Source organism: Leuciscus leuciscus (genome assembly GCF_965113295.1).
Source record: "Leuciscus leuciscus genome assembly, chromosome: 2".
NCBI classification, from domain to species: Eukaryota; Metazoa; Chordata; class Actinopteri; order Cypriniformes; family Leuciscidae; genus Leuciscus; species Leuciscus leuciscus.
Genome location: NC_138726.1, coordinates 32,861,917 through 32,881,970, shown reverse-complemented (window position 1 = coordinate 32,881,970; position 20,054 = coordinate 32,861,917). Strand labels below are relative to the sequence as shown.

The window sequence follows — 20,054 nt, the reverse complement described above, 5'->3', positions numbered from 1 at the left end:
TCCAACCAATTACTGCAAATTGTGTGTAGATAAGAGTAGCCTATCAAAACTGTAAATGTCCTGATTCTAAGGGATGCTCCTTTTTACAAAATGTAATATAAGTCTCAGGTGTCCCCAGAATGTGTCTGTGAAGTTTCAGCTCAAAATACCCCACAGATAATTTTATTATACGATGACCGGGAAGGAACATGTTCAGTTCACTTAGTTTTGTCGTGGCCACGACATGTTAACTTGTGCAATGTAGCCTATAGTATAGACAAAAGCTCTCTCTCAGACGGCGTGTACCATGAGTATTAAGTTCTCTTTCATATGCCCTCAAACTGTCAAATACACACAAGGTTCACATGACCACAGTCCGTTATGTCAGTGAACGTAAACAGCAAGTAAAGAATTAGCATGTGTATATTAGATCTGAGTATTAAAGTGAATGCAGTGTAATATACAGTAAATACTGCTATGCTGTTAATACGAATAAAAGGGAAAAAAAACAGAAAATCACTCACTGCTCTTGACTGAATAACTTTAGTGGCTTTGATAAGAAAACATTTCTTAATTGAATGCCTCTGTTAAATGCTCTGGCGAGGAGATAGTCTGGACTGTGTACTGCTCACTCAGGGCGGGGTCTATGCTAATAGACTGTCAGCAGTCGTGGGCGGGGCCTGTGAAATGAGACACAAAAACTACAATCTGCAAAAGCTTGTTCTGAGACACTGCGTATGATTTATGGGGATTAAAAAAGGAGTGGGTGCATTTGTACCTTTATATTGTGGCTGTGTACACACACTGCCGACACACATTTATGTTCAAACACCATGTAAGAGTGAATTTTGCATATTAGGCCCCCTTTAAACAGCTGCATGAGCAACAGTGCAGATATGACTGTATTCATTCATCAAATATTTATTTAATTACAATAAACCAAAGATTACAAAAAATAAAAACACTTAATAATAATACCCTCATGCCGTAATTTAGGACTCAAAAACACAAATGTCTATGAAGAATTATATGTAAGCAAAGAGTCTTGATCAACTATAAAGGCACTTACTAAGCTGTGTTATTTTTGCAATACTTTCCTGTTTACCCAACTCACTGTTATTCTTTCATCTCAGTTGCAAATACACTAGTCTTCTGGAGTTCAAGAGGAAAATTAAATAATTTATGTACAATATTGCTGTGTAGGTGGCCTTCATAGGAATCAATGTTACTACACATGCCTCCCTGTACAAAGACGAAAATTAAAAGGATGTTGACTTGTCAAATTTTTGGTTTCCTTCATTGTGAAAAGATGGAAGTAGATAAACACTAGAGATAGGACTAGCAGCATATGCTGCCACCATCATATTAGGAAGCAAAGCATATTTTCAGAGATTGTTTAAAGGATTGTTTGTGTTCTCAAAAGGCTAAAATTTGTATTTCAGTGTAGGAACGAGTCATACGGTGTCCATTCAGTTTGATCTAATTTAATCCCAATGTATTTAAAAGCTTTGGCAAAGCCATTGTAGTGCGTGTTGACGTCAGGGTGTACGTGGAGGATAATGCAGGTTACCCTCACCCTCCCCAATCAAACTCCCCACACTCCTCTTACAGTATGAACTAAGAAATTATTACAGGGGGAAACAGAAAGACAGAGTGCTGCACAAAGACAGAGACAGATCCTCCACTTTGTACAATGCAGATGTGCAACCACAATACTGGAGGACAGTTGCACATATGCATGTTTAACTCTCTAAATGGGAGGGTGTTTCCACAAGGAGTCTTGTTGGGTTTAGCAAAGAAAATCTCTATAAAATGTGTCCCCAAAGTGTAGCCAAGTTAGAAATACACACTCACACACAGTGTGGGCAGGAACATTTCCTAACAACTGAAACCTGCATGCCTTGGTATTTTATGAGAAAGGGTGCAGCTGTTCATTAGAACCATTAAAGTGACCTCTTTATGCAACATGGACGTTTGTGCATTTGCATATAGTCTTCTTTGAGAAACTACTTAAAAATATTTAGAAACCATATTAATGAATCATTGCTTGCTGTTATATTGCTAAACTACAATATGATTCTCTTCACAGGTACAAGCAAAGCTATCTGAACAGACTTGACTGTATGTGTAAACAAAGCAACAGCAGAGTTTTGCCTGATGTTTTTTTTTTTCTTCTTTTTTTTAATAATGCCACAGCAGCTCATCTTTCTTTAACAGTTAAATGAGGAAACAGAGGAAGGTCTTACAGCAGCACATTTGCTGTTCCAAGTGTACGTGCATTTACTTGTACGCATTATTCACACATCACACTGCTCAGTTTAAAATGGTATTTTATGTCTACAGTCATTATTTTGGTATGAACACCGTACGTTATGTTTTGATGTAGGATATTCTGAAAATTGCTTTCTTAATACCGTGATGTTTTCTACTGTTCTGCATCAATATAATTGAATCTATTCATTCCAATAAACCATTATTGCCTTTACAATATTAAAGAAAACAGATGTGCTGATGCAGGGAAATGAGAGGTGCATTAAAAGATATAAGACCAGGGAACGCAAGTTGTCAACAATCCTAGATGACAGTTAAATGGAATGCAGTCCACATCAACAGCTGAAAAACGGGTTCACTGTCCGATTCAAAATTCCATCAGTCATGCACATCTGGGAAATAGAGGAGGGTGATCAATCCATGATGGAAAAGTTTGTCTGTCCAGCTCATGGATTTTTATATATCATGAGTCTGTTTGTCAATTTTTGACTTCAAGTGCTCCTTGTAAGCCAAAATGTCCCCATTCCATTTGGTGATGGTCTGCATCTCACAAACCCAAATTTCCTGAGCCACCTAGAATGAGATAGAAAACTCATCCATCACACAATCCAGATCACAGTCAAATGTAAAAACAACATCCTAATTAGACACACTAATAATCTAAGATATGATCCATTTACTGGCTTTGTAAAATAAGATATACCTGCTGAATAAGTCTGAAGTCGTGGCTAACTAGCATCATTCCTCCCTCAAACTCACTGATGGCCTCAGCCAGAGCATCAATTGTCTCAATGTCCAAGTGATTAGTTGGCTCATCCAGAAACAGCATGTGGGGATTCTGCCATGCGAGCCAGGAAAAACACACCCGACACTTCAGGACAAGTTCCTGATGGGGCTGACCTGTACAGAAGGGATATGACAGTTAAGTACAGTGTGCTGTATTGTTTGGCCTTCAAAATAATGTAGTACTCATGTTAACACCCCTGCACATTAAACACAAACACACATACCTGCTGCTTCCCTGTCAGGCCGTAACGTCCAATGATCTTCCTCATCTCCTCTTTCTCTTTGATTTCTGGGAAGCACTTCATCATGTACTCCAGAGGAGACAGGTCAAGCTCTAGCTGCTCAGTCAGATGCTGCAGGACAAAGACAATGCAAGAGCACTTCAAATTATGAAGAAACATAAATCATTTAACTATATTTAGCTTTCAGGGGGCGCATTACAGAAAGATCCTAACTTTAGAATCCTATCTTATCTGTCTGGTAACCATGGCAATTTCAGTTAGGACCTCATTTAGGACAAAAGCTGTTACAAAATGACATTTCTTAAGTCCATAATCTTTTCTTAACTACAGATAGGAAAATAATGTTACAGAAGCATCCTAACTCCACAAAAAATCCTAAAAACTGTCTTAACTTTAGGACAACCCCAATGGTGTCCTAACTTCAAAATTATTTGAAAGCCAATTATTTGAAGGCCTGTCTGAGAATGGCGTCACATTTATTAATGATACAAGATGAAGAACAGCGATGTTTGATGGTGGAAAGACTTTGTGAACACCCAAATGATGTGCTGCATTTTGATGACAAAACTCTGACAAATAATTACAGACTCCTATGAAATAAAAAGATTAGGCTTTGCCTTTTCTACCAAGCTTATCAAAACTTCACTTAATGAAAAGCACCACTTATTTTTTTTCTCCATTCTCCAGTTTTTCCATTTTACTTCACAGCAGCTGTTTGCGTGTCATTGGTTGCTTGTAAGATGCTTGATTTTGTAAGATAGGATAAAGAATCAACTTAAAATTTACTTCTGTAATACGAATTTGTGAAAAATCCTAAATTAACTTGTCAGATCTTAACTTAAGACTAGAAAGTTTCTGTAATACGCCCCCAGAACTGTAACAAAGACATTTAATATGTATCTCTATCTATGTACAGTACATAGATATCGAAGACATATAAATGTTATGAAACTGCCAAGAACACCACAAGTAGTAAGTCAACTAATCATACTCAGTATTTCTATGAAGACAATACCTGGTGATACCTGCCAATCTTGACATGTGAATGCTTTCTTATCATTCCATCTGTGGGGAGAAGCTGCGAGAGATAAAAATACAAACCAATTAATGCTAATGACTTTAAAACTCACTTTTTAGAAGACGTTTAATTGTCAAATCAATCTCTTTTTCATAACTGACCTCTCCCATTAGTAGCTTGAGAAGTGTGGACTTCCCTGCCCCATTGGGACCCACAAGTGCAACTCGTGTGTCCAGGTCAATGCCAAACTCCAAGTTCTTATAAATAAAATGCTGTAAAAATAAAATTCAACGAAAACAATTTTTATGATATATTTGCGTGTGCCACTGTTTTTCAGTCCAAATGCCCGTTTTCACCAAGAATAACTAACAATAACTATAGTAGCGTCCACACCAACGCACAATTACATTCTGTTTATTATAAGTATATTCTGCAGTTATGTTGTCTACTGCTTGAGCTCTTTAAAGTAGAGTGGATTCTGATTGGTAGTCCATGTTTTTATTGTTCATCAACTGGAAAAAACTTGTTCTGAAAATGATTCCATTAATATTGTTCCTTTGTGGCTTTATCGCTATGGCTGTAGTGTGGAATTCTATTCTTATAGAATTAGACAGCTTACTAAAACTTTAGAACATAATACGGCATATGACAGCTTACAGTATGAGTGCTGAAACTAAAATATCCCAAACAGACAATACTGTGTAAATGATCAAGCAACAGGCTGTTGACTCACTGTGTCATTGGAGTATCTGAAGCTGACATTCTGCACCATGATGACAGGAGGCGGGATCTTCCCACAAGGGGGAAAATAAAACGACAAGGTCTGAAGGATAAAGGTGTGGTTAAAACTCAGATAAACACCTGACAATATCATCTTTAAAAGCAAACTCAGTGCCTTCTAGAGCCCAAAGCTTAAGCTGTGTTTATAGTCACCACAGCAAATGTCGGCTTAGTAAACTGTTAAGGAAATTTCAGAATCCATTTTTAAATCAATTGCTTTTACCAAACCTGTACCGAGGAGACAAAAAAATAAATCATGTCTGTGTTTTTTCTCTAAATGCTTCTCACTTTTCACTTCTTTTGTCTTAGCCATTGCATTGGTCAGTTGAACAAAGTGACCATTTCTAAACTGATGCTTTATGCCGATCACAGGTGTTGGGCAAGAGAAAATGGCATGCAAGAACTCTAAATGCTACAGTGTGTTAGTGTTGATATGTGTTTGTCTGGACAAACCTTATCATTCACGACACGAGCTGTTAGGCCAGAGGCCACCATTTTCTGCAGTGTTTTTTCTTTGCTTTGAGCCTGGCGAGCTAGCTTTGCAGAGCCGTGACCAAAACGGGCAATATAGTTCTACAAGAGATGAAGGGAATAAGTTTGACATTATTTTTGCAATGGCATACCTCTGGTGAATATTTCTGTGGCAACAGTGCAATAAAAGAATGATGAAATAAGAGAAAGTGCAATTCAAACAGAGCAATAAGGCCACAAGGCTGCACTGTTTCACCTTCATGTGAGCTATCTGGTCCTGCTCCCAGTTGTACCGCTTCATCTGGTTTTCTTCCAGTTCCTCCCTGGTCTTCACATACTGGTCATAGTTACCCTAAAATTGCATACATAACAGACTTTACCGCTCTCATACTGTACCTTTGTTATTGTTAATATATGTGATAAGTGTGCCAATAAACCAGACAGTTCATTATTAGCAACAGTAATAAAAGCATCAGATTTCAAGCTTTTAAGGCTTGACAAGTACATAGCCAGCAAGTAATTTTGCGTTTAAAAGACGTCTTATAGCCGTCCAAACACAGCCCTGATGTCTAGGCTAAAACAAGGCAAAATTTGGGCTGTCAGTGAAAATTTAAGACGTCTAACCATAGCCCAAGAATAGACGCACAAGCTACGCATAGAACCTCTCAAAGAAATTAAACCAAATACCTTTTAATCACTGTTGACTTTGCTTGAATGATGGAATATCATAAATCTTGCAAGTTATTTTGGTAAAAACGATATGTAACCAAATTCAAGGTTATTTTGTCTAGAAGTGGGTTACTCATAGTCGGACTATAGTTAACCGAAACGGTGAAAAGACAGCTATTGCTTGCTGGGTAGAAATACAGATTTTTGGAGACAATAAAGCTTTTACATCCAACCTCCTAAACACTGATGGAGCTTCATTCAATAATATCTGAATGGACTGCATATTTTCAAAAAAATTGTGACATTACATTAAAAAAATTGTATTCTATCATAATTTTCATTAATGCCCTCATGCTGTTCCAAACCTGTATGAATTTCATTCTTCTGTAGAACTTAGAAGATATTTCTATTTTCATTGTACTGACAAAAACATTAAGACATTTCTCAAAATACCTTCTTTTATGTTTCACAGAAAAAAAAGGAAGTCATACAGTTTAGAGCGAGGGTGAGTAACTTAAGAGTTTTGCATTTTTGGATGATCCATCTCTTTAAATGCATTCAATAGACTCTCATACAGTATGCAGACAAAACTGTAGACAAAAAAAAACAAAAAAAACAAACCCCGACCAAACCAGCACTCACAGTGTAGTACTTGAGCTTCCTCTGGTGGAGATGAATGATGTTTGTGCACACACCATTGAGAAAGTCTTGAGAGTGTGAGATGAGTACAAGGATGCGCTTAAAACTGCAAAAAAAGAAAAAAGAAAAAAAGAAGCTGTTAGACATCATAAGAAAAACATATTCTCTTTGAAAAAACTTTGCTTCAAAAATATCCCCTGGTGTGCCTTAAAGGTGCTCTAAGTGATGTTGGGTGATGTATCTTCTTGTTGACGTTTAAAGTATTGTCAAAGAAAACAGAGGTTAGCTAGACCCTCCCTCCTCCTCATCCGCGCACTAACCAAATTCAAGGTTAATCACACCCAAACCACACCCCCAAATCCTTCTTGTCGGTTACTGGCTGGAACAGTTTGTTATGTTTCATGGTGCGGGTTAGCTCAGTAAGTTTTTCTTGCTATTTGTGGAGCCTGGGGTGTCTACAGAGACTGCGTTTTTTTACAGTGTGTTCAGCGAACAGGCAGCTAGCGGATGGTGAGGAGATGTTTGCTGTATGTGCCAAAAAAAATGTTGGCCTAAAAAACACGTAACATCGCTTAGAGCACCTTTAAGCTACAATTCCTAGGCATTTGTCTTAGATGAAACTTTTTGACATTTAATTTTTTTCTTTTAATCAGTTTCTGTGCATGCAAATTACCATCTCATTATTGGCACACTAGAAAATCCAATGAACAGTGCTCACGACTTAAGTTCTTCTTCCAGCCACACACAGGCATCCAGATCCAGGTGGTTAGTAGGTTCATCTAACAACAGCATGAAGGGCTTTATGAACAGGGCTCTGAAAGAGGGAAATTAGACAAAGGGAGATTAAAGAATGCAGGAAATGTATTAATATTAGTGTATGTATTAAATTAGTAAACTATAATTTGACCAGAGATTTTGGTCCACTCATTAAGTGAAGATGATAAATCAAATCCACGAAATTAGCTTCATTACAGTGAAAATATAATACTACGTATAAAATTAATTAGGAAAATGTTAATGTTTGAATATGTTTTTATAAAGTTAGCAACCAACTGCATTTTGCAGTTATATAAAGAAAATGTAATTCTGACATTGAAGAAACATTTAAATGCCATTTTCATACCTGGCAAGGGACACACGCATCCTCCAGCCTCCACTGAAATCTTTCAGTTTTTTTCGCTGCATAGCAGGGGTAAAACCCAGTCCAAAGAGGATTCGTGATGCTCGAACTTCAGCTTTGTCTGCATCCAACTCCTCCAAACGCTCATAGATCTCCATCAGCTTCTCACACTCTGCTGTAGTGAGTAGAAGAGCAGAAAAAATGGGCCATGGATTATTTGCTGTGCTGCTTGTTAAAGAAATGATAGCAAGCCCACAGGAATAGCATTTTATATATATATATATATATATATATATATATATATATATATATATATATATGTATATGTATGTGTGTGTATATGTATATATATATATATATATATATGTGTGTGTGTATGTATGCATGTATATGTGTATGTATGTACATATATATATATATAAATAAATGCTATTCCTGTGGGTATACACACAAAAAGGCATACTCGTAACAGAACAATTGCATATTTTCCACTATTTATATATATATATATATATATATTTTTTTTTTTGTGTGTGTGTGTGTAGAACACTTCTTTATTGTAATCAACCACACTTGAAACTTTTTTATTAAGAAAATGGTTTATAAAGAAAAACACCACACTTAATGTTTTAAGCATTTATTAAAAAGCACACTGATAAAAAAGGAAGAAACATGTATTAGAAAGAGCTTTGCTGGAGAAAGAAAAATGCAAACATTACCGTCGGATGTGTTGCGGACGAGGGGGAGTCTTGGGGGAGGGAGGGAGGGAGGGAGGGAGGGAGGGCAGTCTTGGGGGAGGGGGGGAGGGAGGGAGGGCAGTCTTGGGGGAGGGAGGGAGGGCAGTCTTGGGGGAGGGAGGGAGGGCGGTCCAGACCCGTGCAGGGGAACAGGGCTAGAACCGTGGCATGGCGGGCCTGGGTCGTGGAGCGTGGTCAGACCTTGGCCGTGGAGCCAGGGCAGAGCCGGCATTGCAATGGGCCAGGGCGGAGCCTGCAGTACAGGGGGCCAGGGAGGCACGGCCCCATGGCCTTAATCAGGTACCTACTGCCCGCCCCCATCTTGGGACGAGACACTGGAACGGCGGCGGCCATCTTGGAAGAGGGCTCATGGGCTGGAGCCGATGTGTGTGCTGCCCACACACTCAAAATAGCAGTGGCGACTATGATGAATGCTGTATGCTGTTTCTTCCGGAGCTGACTCAGGAGTGGCGGCCCTCTTGTCCAAAGACACAGGCACGGCTGGCATGGCGTGAACAGTCTCTGGCTCGGTAGGCATGACGTGAAGAGGCTCAGGCTCAGCAGGTACTGTGGGGTTGCAGGGCTCCTCATCCGCAAAACCCACAGTAAAAGTTGAGCCGCTCAAAAAAAAAAAAAAAAAAAAAGAGCATAGTCTATGTATTGGGCCACGGAAAAGTGAATTTTACCCCCAGGCAAACAAGACCAGATAGGTTCTTTGAGACCCACTCTAAAAATGTCCTTGAGCGCAACGTAATTAAAATTAACCAAGCAACATAGTCCTCCAGGGGACGATTCCCCTGGCGTAAACATAGTAGGGCAACTGCTGGGTTCATTGTTGTCTGGTCAAGTTTTCTGTAATGTATACCCGAGTGTAGTTTATTTACAAAAACGTGATCAAACATAAAACAAAAGCGTGGCGTTAACTGTACCAACAACAGTTACAGTGAAACAATACTTAACCAAGAACAAGGCAAACATGAGGGTTTAAATAGGCCTACACAAGGACTAATGACAAGACGAGGGACATCTGTGAACAATAAAACAATGAACCAATGACAACACAGAACAAATGGCTGGATCACATTACTAGAACAGGGGATCACATGACAGACATGAAACAAAACAAAACCATGACACTTACTTTACCTAACCTGAGAATAATCAAAATAAGGTTAAATGTGTCTAGAAATACGCACCATAAAACAAATATATATATATATATATATATATATATATATATATATATATATATATATTAGGGGTGCGTGTAACGATACGCGTATTCGTATCGAACCGTTCGGTACGAGGCTTTCGGTTCGGTTTTCGGTACGCATTACGTACCGAACGGTTCGTTGGACCATTTTTTCTGCCGACCAAAATTTCGTTATTTCAAATGAAGGCGCGTCGCGGGTGGCAAGCGCGCTCATAGAGGCTGGCGCGACCACAACATCAACTGGCAAATGCAATGTAAGGAACGAAACTGAGCTACTCTTATTGTGTTTGTGTGGACCGTTTATCAGTTTTGACCTGTGAAGCGGGACTCGCGAGCCCTATGCGCGAGCCTGATCAAGCAACACCACACAGCGCTAAGAGATCCAGACCAGTAAAGAAAGCATTTGAATTTCAAATGCTTTTTGAATTCGCCACTGAAGTAATAACATCGCTGCGAGATCTAGTGAGAAACATACACATTTCTCTGTTATTAACGGATCAAACAGCGCTGACGTGGAAACCAGGAAGAAACATCGTGCCATGAATGAACTGGCCGGTGTCCACAGATCAGCAACATTCACCATGGATTTGCTGTAGTAACACTAACTGCAAGGTATGGAAGTTTGTCAGGAATAGTGGGCTATAATGCTTTCAAGTAACATTACGTCTGTTTTATTTTGACATTATGAATACAATTGCTGCCCTCAAATGTTAATCTGAACTAAAATAAACCTTTGTTTATAACTAGCCTACTACTACAATATTATATTTCATTTTGTCCAAGGAGCTGTTTTGTTATATGCTAATAAGAAGAGTCAAGTATAGCTCCATTATTGCTCAGTAAAAAAAGCAACAAAAATAAAAAAATAAAAAAATCATACTTTATGATGTTAGTTTCATTAAATAAAATAATAATAATAAAAAAAAAATAATTCAAGGAAATTTCTCTGGAATTTATTTATTTTTGCTGTAGCCTATGGAAAACGTACCGAACCGTACCGAACCGTGACACAAGTGTATCGTATCGAACCGTGAATTTTGTGAACCGTTACACCCCTAATATATATATATATATATGTGTAAGGGTTAATGCCCGACGAGGTGGGCATTAACCCGCTTATACCATGGTCACTTGCCAAATAACACATTTTTAAAACATTACTTTATATTTTAATTAGTTTTACAATCGAAATCTAAAGTTTTTACAAACAATAACTTGGTTTCCCTGGTTACGCCTGACGGTTTATTTAGCAACCGGAGATATTTATAGTCGGCTCAGCTCGTAGAACCCTTCAGTTTACTGCCTGTTGCTATGGTTACTTACAGCTGATGTAGCCAGCGCATTTATTTATTAACTTCGAATGGTAAACAGTCAGTTTCACCAGAACTCCTTTACTATGTGTCCTCTATCACTTTTTAATGGACACCCTGCAGCCAATCAGAATCGAGTATTCACCCAGACCATGGTATAAATATATATAAAACCAATGATAAGAGTTGAATGGCCAGGTGTATTTACTTATAATGTATTAGCGTATATCACGCATATAACGTATAGCAAAAACCTGATGCATGTGGGTGTATGATGCAATGTGGATGAATTAATTAAACATGTGCATAACTCACAGTCCTCATGAGCCAATCGCTCAGCCTCCTTTTCTAGCTTTATCCTCTCTTCATCAACCTCCATAACACACTGCAGTGCTGTCTTCTCACTAGGGGCCATCTCACGCGTCAAGTGGTAGATGTCTATGTGTTCTGGGATGGGAACTTCTCGGTGGCCAATAGCAGACAGGAGCATGGACTTGCCTACAAAGAGCATTCAAGAATAATCCCATTCATAGATATGCTTACGAGAATGTCTTGTTAATTAATAGTTTACTGTAAATTGTCATGGTAGCTATGGTACAAAGTCATACAAAATTTTACACACAGGTCTGTCCATGTACAATGTAGGGATAAACCGATCCTGAAATTTCATTGCAGATTCCAATATTTTTACAAGCAAATTGGCCAAATTAAGCACATTTATTTGTTGTTTATTTGCTCTATAAGAGGCCAAACTGGCCTTAAACAAAAAATATATGTAGTCATTTGAAATTAGAGGCAACCACTGAATTTAATTACCCAAACAAAGACGCTACACACATGTAGCATTCGCAGTTGTTTTTTATTTAAATTATATTGCATAATTTCAAGATTTAAAACAAAACAGAATGGTCTGACTTTAGATTTGTGAAATTATGCTACATAGAACACCTGCACAAGACAAAAACAGCAGACGGACTGAATGAAAATGCAAATTCACTCTCTACCAGTAGATGGTGCTTATGGAACAGCAGCAGTTTCTTTTGGTGACGCTGTACAACAAGCAGCACTGGCTTATAGGCATTATATGGAGGTAAGAGGAAAAGATAATGCCATCGAAACTTTTCTGAAGACAGTCGGTCCCCTCTAGAGATTTATTCATATAAACCCCCATACCCGATTCAATATTTATATAGTTTTTTTTTCTCTATATTTCAAGCATTTTTGTGCCTGGTACAGTGTTTGCTCTGCTGGCGCACGTGTTCTCTTTTTTTGAATCCGTCTTCAGTGTGTCCCATCTCTAGCCTGTGTTAACGTCCTATTTACAGATTTTGTGATATTTCCACACAAATCCCATTTTAGGAAATTATTGCAATGCAGTCTGTGTGGAAATAGAGATATTTTCAATAGAAAGTCCGTAAGAGAGATCGGCTAAAATAAAACGAAAACCTGTGTGTTTGGATCAAAAACTGTCCGGTTCCGATTTCTGGCCAATCAACCAGTGCATCTCTAGTACAAATCTTGAGAAGCAATGGAAGTATCAGCCCCAATGTCACTTAACTTTCATACCTGTGCCATTGAGGCCAATGAGACCATAGCGCCGGCCGGAGTTGAGCTCCAGGCTTGTGTCGCTCAGTAACTCTTGGCCATGAAAGGTGAGCGACAGACTGCTGATGTGAACATCAGTGCTGTTGGGGTGGGAGGCCAAGACGCCGGTCACTGCCCGTGCCTCCATCTTACGCATCTCAAACTCATCCAGCTCCTTAGCCAGAGCGGCGACATCTACAGAAAAAAAGTGAAAAAAGCAACAAAAAAAGATACGTGGATGTAAGAGAGGAGAGCAAAGCTTCTAAAGCTTGTTTTTAAAGCAAAAATGTATTTTCATGAAAAGAGTAATTGGCAACGAGTCAAAAATCATGCACACCTGAGTTAATGAGCATTATTTAGCACAGTCAATTATACTGCTTATACGGTTACCACGCCTAAGACATTGTTCAGACATGTTTTATTTCAACACATTTGTTTGATTTTTGCCCTTAAAACACTTGTGTAGGACTCATTTCTTATGCATCTCATCCCAAGCCTCTGCTGCTAATTCCAAAATGTCATTTTAGAGCTAGTAATGGAGGCCGTTGACGTACAGTTATGAGAGAGAGAGAGAGAGAGAGAGAGGCTCTCAACAGTGTTCTGTAGCAGCGAAGCTATTTTAACTGCTTAGAAACATGAGAAATGTCATGCAGCTTTTCAGTTGCATGCTAATTTATCGAAAAAGTTGATCACAACAAATTTCTGTGCTCATGTATATTTCTGGCTGTGTGCGATCGTGTCAGTAGATAGCGGGAAAAAGAGGCTGTGTTTTCTATAGATGATAAAAAGTAATTTAGTGGAAAAAAGATTTAGTTATTTTACGCTATTGTTTGTCATATTGGTTAGCTTGGTCAGTGCCTTTGAAAACTGAAAGAATTTGGCGAAGTGATATGGAACTTTAATGCAGTCGACAGACATGGACGTACGTAATAGCAGTGCTTTAAATGGAAAATAACGGCACACCTTAGAACAGGGGTGCCCAATCCTGTCCCTGAAGAGCCACCTAACTTCAAGTTCAGATCCAACCCTGATCCAACTCCCCTGTCTGTAATTATCAAGCACTCCTGAAGATCTTTGGGACAGTTCACCCAAAAATGAAATTTGTGTCATCATTTACTCACCCTTGTGTTGTTCCAAACCTGCATGAGTTTCTTTCTTCTGATGAACACAAAATAAGTTATTTTGGAGAATATGGTTAACCAAACAGTTGATGGACCCCATTGACTTCCACAGTATGGAAAAAAATAAATACTATGGAATACTATCAACAGAGGAAAGAAACTCATACAGGATTGGAACAACATGAGGGTGAGTAATGTTTAGAGAATTAAAATGTTTGGGTGAACTATCCCTTTAATTAGCTAGTTCATCAACCAATCAGAACAGCAGTTATTGTACTTAATAATTACTGTACTTAAATCATGCACAGCTGGTATTCAGTAAAATGTCAAGTAAATGATGTTATAACAATAGCTATGTTTGTGTGTAAATTGAGTCACTCTGCCAAGGGCCTTATACGAGCGTGAACTGTCAAAAATGTTGGAAGTGCACAGTGTGGGCGAATAATCACTTGTCTAAATGACTCTTTCTCTCTTCTAACTTCAGGCAGCATTTTAATAAACACACCTCCATTTGCCTCCCCATTAGTTACTGCACAATTCTCTTGGCCATCCGGAAGCTCTCCTTCTCCGTTCACCTCATCGTGCTTTTTCGAACGCTGTCGAGCTTTGGCAGCCTCCTTCTTCTTTGCAGCCTTCTTCTTAGCAAGATCTGATGGCATGGCTGTACAATAACCTGTGAGTTTTAAAATTACATTTTCTAACTTTAGAATACTTTCATACTCACATGAGCTCTTATATAAATTACCGTCCTACTACACACATAAATACAGATCAATAGGTTGACCTCACCTGATTGAAAGTAAATCAACAGCAATGACCCTGGCACTGTGGCAGTGGTTTGTGAATTCATATAAGGCCATTCTTCATATAAAGCGGGTTATAAGGCTTTTCACTACTCTGTGTATTGCATTAATCAGACAAATACTGTTCATTTAAAACATTTATTAAAAAAAGGCTGCTGTTTTTGGGTTCAGTTCATCATACAGTTTCCAATGGCTTGGGTAACCTTCTTTAGTTAATGGACAGCTCAGCCAGTGAGAGGCTGATCTGGGGTCTCATTTATAAAACTGTGCGTAAGATCCTTACTAAAAGTGTACGTGCGCCCGAAAGCCAAAAATGGCGTACGCCAAAAAATATTCAGACTTATAAAACCGTTCGTACGCCAGAACCTGCGCAGAATTCACTTTATAAATCCCAGTCAGTGGAAGATTGTGTGCACGTGCGTCTCCACCCCGAAATAACCATATGGAGCTTACAACGCCTAGTTTTACTATGCAGATCCTCATCTGCATATCATTTGCATATGATTATTCATCCACGTGATAACGTTTAACGGTACAAGACATATTACATTAATAAAAATCATGTAGTAGCCTAGCCTAGCCTATCCTTGCCTTGTTTTTGAATACATAAATCAAATAGTGTAAAATACATTTCAGAGAAAGTTTTTCTCAATATTTTCCACTGGCCGAATTGTATTTTTAATTGATTTATATTTTTAATGGAAACAGATAGGCCTTCGGCATTATTTGCACGAAACTATTTTCTCAGACAATCTGGTATGATCATGATAAGCAATTATCTCTGTGGTTAAAACATTATACACAGCACGCCACAGGAAAAGTGTAAAAAAAAAAACATCGCATCCACAACAAATATTTATATTGATTGAATATAATGTTTTTTTTGTAACTTCTCAGTAATGATTTAATGTTTAAGTGTTTAACTCCATTCATTTTAATGGCATATTTAATCTAAATGTTTATATCAGAAGTAAAACATAGTTTAAATCATTATTTTATTTATTTAAACTGTTATTTGCGTCAGTTTCACTAAACGGCCTTAGATTTTCTGTCTAAAAGTGACCAAAAAGACATTTAACTCCAGCTCACCATCGGTGACGCCAAACTGCTCCATCTCCAAAACGTTCGTACGCATGGGTCAGAGTTTGCGTGCAGGTGCGCAAATTTTCCCGTCAAGTTTGTTTTTATAAATCACAACTTGTGCGTCGGAAGTGGCTTACGTACGCCTCTTTCAGGGCCTGTTTTGTGCGTACGCAACGGTTATAAATGAGGCCCCTGATTTTAAACTGTGGCAGTTTATGAAAATGAATCATGTTCATGTGAGCGAGCGAGGTGAGTGGAAGCTTAACTTTACATGTCACAACCGCTATTCATCCAAGACAGGCTTGGCTAATTGTTAACTACTATAAAAATAAATTTAAAAAACGTGTAACGTTACGAACAACGCTTTTTTAGAAAACACGAAATGTATGCGGAGGGCCACTGTCCTGCAGAGTTTAGGTCCAACCTTGATCAAACACACCTGAGCCAGCTAATTAAGCTAATTAAGCCTTTCAGGATTACTGGAAAGCTACAGGCAGGTGTGTTTGATCAAGGTTGGACCTAAACTCTGCAGGACAGTGGCCCTCCAGGACCATGGTTGAGAATGCCTGAATCATATACAGTGACTTAAAATCCCCACAAAACCCTATTCACACACACACACACACACATATATATATATATATATATATATATATATATATATATATATATATATATATATATTAGCACTCGGCCTTCTCCGAACTCACCGCATTAACCATATAACTGCCGGTGCAAAATAAAACAGCAATTTCACAACTATAAAGAGTCAGTGCGCTATTAAAAACGTTTTAAGAGGTGGATTCATTCAAGGTATGACACCACTGAAGGCCTTGGTGTGATATGCACCGCCCACCATATATATATCGTGACAGTGGCGGTTCTAGACCACAGTAACTGGGGGGGCCAGGCAGGGGCCACTTGTGCTTTTAGGGGGCACACCTTTAACATTCATCTTAACCTATTTTCAGTATTATTTCAAGTCATTTTTCACCATGTCATGTATGACTGCAATCTCTAGAAAAAGCTAATAAATTATATTAGCTAAGCTAATAAAACAATTTCAATTCAAATGAATGTTTCATTATGTTTAATTGTAGTGTGATATAATGATCAATAATATCACATTTTTAGCATCTAAGCACATCTAGGCACTTTTTTACACCTGGGGTGGGCGATATGGCAATAATATCATATCACAATTTTTTTTTTTTTTTTTAGGAAAATCACGATTTTATCACGATTCTTATTTCATGTTGGTTTTACTATTTTGCATGTGACTGAGCATTACAGCCAAACTAATGTCCCTATTTTAAAAGCAAAGACTTATAGGTAACAAAATATAAAATAAAAAAGAATGGCAGACATTTAGGCCAAAGTGGCGAAAATAAAAATCTTTGTCACTATTTTCTTTGTTATAAAAATTAAGAACAGAGACACATATTACACATACACAACTTGATATACAAATGAAATAAACAGTGCTTTATTTTTTCAGCTATAGGTGTATTTAACAGTAGAATTGAAGAAAGTAATTAAATGAACAAATATGAAAATAAAACACAACAGACTTAAAGTTCTCAGTCAAGAGCAGTGAATGATTTCCTCTGTGTGTTTTGTTGTTTTATTAACATTAAAGGGATAGTTCTCCCCCCAAAAAGTCATAATTTACTCTCTTAAGTTGTTTTAAACCTGAATAAGTTTCTTTCTTCTGTTGAAAATAAACGTTATTTGAAAGAATGTGAGTAACCAAACAGTTGATGTACCCCTGTGACTTCCATAATATATTTTTTTCCTACTATGTATGGAAGTCAATGGGGACCAGCAACTGTTTGGTTTTGGGTGAACTATCTCTTTAAGGACAAGCGGCATCATGTTTATTATTAGGGCTACTGTCTCTTTAAGAACTGCACGCGACGCGTCTAATATACACGCATATGACAAGCAGATTTTAATTAATTTTCTGTTTGCTTTCACTTTAGACATAACCAACTTTGTTTGTGTAAACATTGTCTGTATTTGACAGTATTAGCGCAATATAAGACTCAAAAGATAACTTAGTCCAGTAACAGGCTTTTAGTGCATGTGTGCGTCGAGTGTACGCGCTCAGTAAAGCGCATGTTTGAACAGCGCATCAGCAGCGAATTACATGTTTAACCGGCAAGGCTTTAAAGCACATGCAAATAATGAACTTTTGTGAACTGCAGTGTCCCGTTCCTCTGCGTTAACATTTGATGTGAATATACGTCGTGCTGCAGTGTAGCCTATAGATGAAGGCGCCGCAACTGATAAAATGCGCAGTTGTTTGGTGTGATTTTACGATTCCAAATTTAGGGGGGCCAGAGGGGGGGCCAAGCTTGGTGACACGGGGGCACTGGCCCCCCCGGCCCCCCCTCTAGAACCGCCACAGAACACCGGCAAAGGGCCTTGTTAGCCAACTAACGTTAGCGCTGTAGTGACATCTGTATTTGAGAGTTGAGGAGTTCACAATATAAAAAATATAAACGTACGGTCGTGTATGGCTTAATTTGTATCAAAGGTTAGGCATCGGTGACATACTGAAATGAGAGCAATTCGCGTTCAAGACCCGAATACAGCTCAGCTCAAATACAAACAGTTCAAGCTGGATATTACCTCATTTACAGTATATTTATGTCTCATACACATATGATAGAATCAAGAAAATACTGGCAAGCTGAAACAAAGTAAAATGGGTGTTTAATAGGCGTACCTTTCCGCGAGGAGCTAAGCGCAGTTCCCTGAGACACGCGCACAGGCAGCGGCACTGGCAGCCGCGGCTCGCGCACACACTGGCTCGCGCGCGCTGACCGTATTTGGTGAAGAAGAGGCTAGAGCAGAACCAGATCACCGGAGAGCTGAGCCGAACCACGCTTCACCACGCATATGCTGGAACTGCGTAGTAATATAACGTGTACACTGAATTGTATTGGAAACATAAATCAATATTTTAATCGTAATTCACAAATATGCAATTTCACTTTATATATCATTTATTTGCAATATCAATTTTTATATATCTGGGACCCAGGAATAGACTTTTATCCACTGTAGTGGACATTATATTTGAGTGAATTTCTCTGACTCCATACATGCAGTTTTAAGTCTATATGTCTTGTAAAGAGCACGTTCAGGGCTTTTTAGAGATACCAAACGTTTGGAGGTTTCAACATGACAACAACTTCTCATTGGTCTTTAAAAAGGACTGACATTAATGATAAAATGTAGCACTCTTATGGAAATATGATAATTAGTAATTATCGTTTAAATCTGACACATTTTCTAATTGTTTGTTATAGCCTAAATCAACATCCCAGGAAAATGTTATGGGGATTCTAATCAAAATATGACTTTCTGTTACAAAACAGGGCATTGATTTCATACATGTCCACTGTAGAAGACACCAGGACTTGATGTTTATCAGGCATTTTGGGAGACACAACAAGTGTATAGGGAAAGAAAGTATATAGCCTAGCTATCAATATACCTATTAAATATGAGATATTATTATGAAAATGTTGCCAATTATTACTCCCATTTTGGCACTTCTTTTTCATGACATGTTGCCCCAAGAACACATTAATATGCAAATGAGATAGGCCTACAGTGTATGGATACATTATATTGAATGGGACTTTATGGATTTTTTTTTAAATCCCATTATTTTGCCTATAGGCTACATGTCTACATTTTAAAACACATTTTAAACAACTGAGTGCTGTTACCCACTACAGAGGACATAGCATAAGATATGAATAAAAAATATTTTAACCCCCGTTAGAAACTTAGAGCATAAGAAACAAAGGGGGGAAACAATGTAATGTTTTTTCTTTTCTTTTTTTTTCTTCTTCTGGATCTTAGGAGGCTATCAGTTTTGTTAAAACGGAACAATACGCAGTATACAAGTAAAATAAATAGTGATAGTTCTTCTCCCCCTCTTGATCTACCCATTTGCCTCATCTTTTGGTTTCCTGTTGGTCGGTTTCGGTGTTGGTATTTCATTCATGTTTAACAGTGCTTTGCTCAGGGTAAGGTAAGGAAAGGTAACTGTTGATCTGGGAGAAATTTAAAGGGGTCATATAATGCCATTTTTGTACAAGCTAATATGATTCTTAAGGGTCTAAATTAAAAGTTTGTCATATACTTTAATTAAAAATTCGCATTAGTATTGTAAGAAAACACTAATTTTACCTGGTCAAAAACAGCTGTT

At 38.1% G+C, this 20,054-nt stretch overlaps 1 protein-coding gene across 1 annotated transcript; it reads right to left on the bottom strand.

Annotated features, from left to right (window-relative positions):
• Nucleotides 1–884: 884 nt before the first annotated feature.
• Nucleotides 885–18,708, bottom strand: abcf2b (ATP-binding cassette, sub-family F (GCN20), member 2b). The gene is given in 16 exon segments (XM_082162166.1): nucleotides 885–2,823; nucleotides 2,954–3,126; nucleotides 3,129–3,150; nucleotides 3,261–3,389; nucleotides 4,294–4,356; nucleotides 4,458–4,568; nucleotides 5,030–5,119; nucleotides 5,530–5,649; nucleotides 5,804–5,899; nucleotides 6,859–6,961; nucleotides 7,574–7,669; nucleotides 7,979–8,150; nucleotides 11,551–11,733; nucleotides 12,802–13,014; nucleotides 14,446–14,601; nucleotides 18,558–18,708. Coding segments are annotated over 15 exon segments (1,842 nt in total). The 5' UTR covers nucleotides 14,600–14,601; nucleotides 18,558–18,708; the 3' UTR covers nucleotides 885–2,706.
• Nucleotides 18,709–20,054: the final 1,346 nt, after the last annotated feature.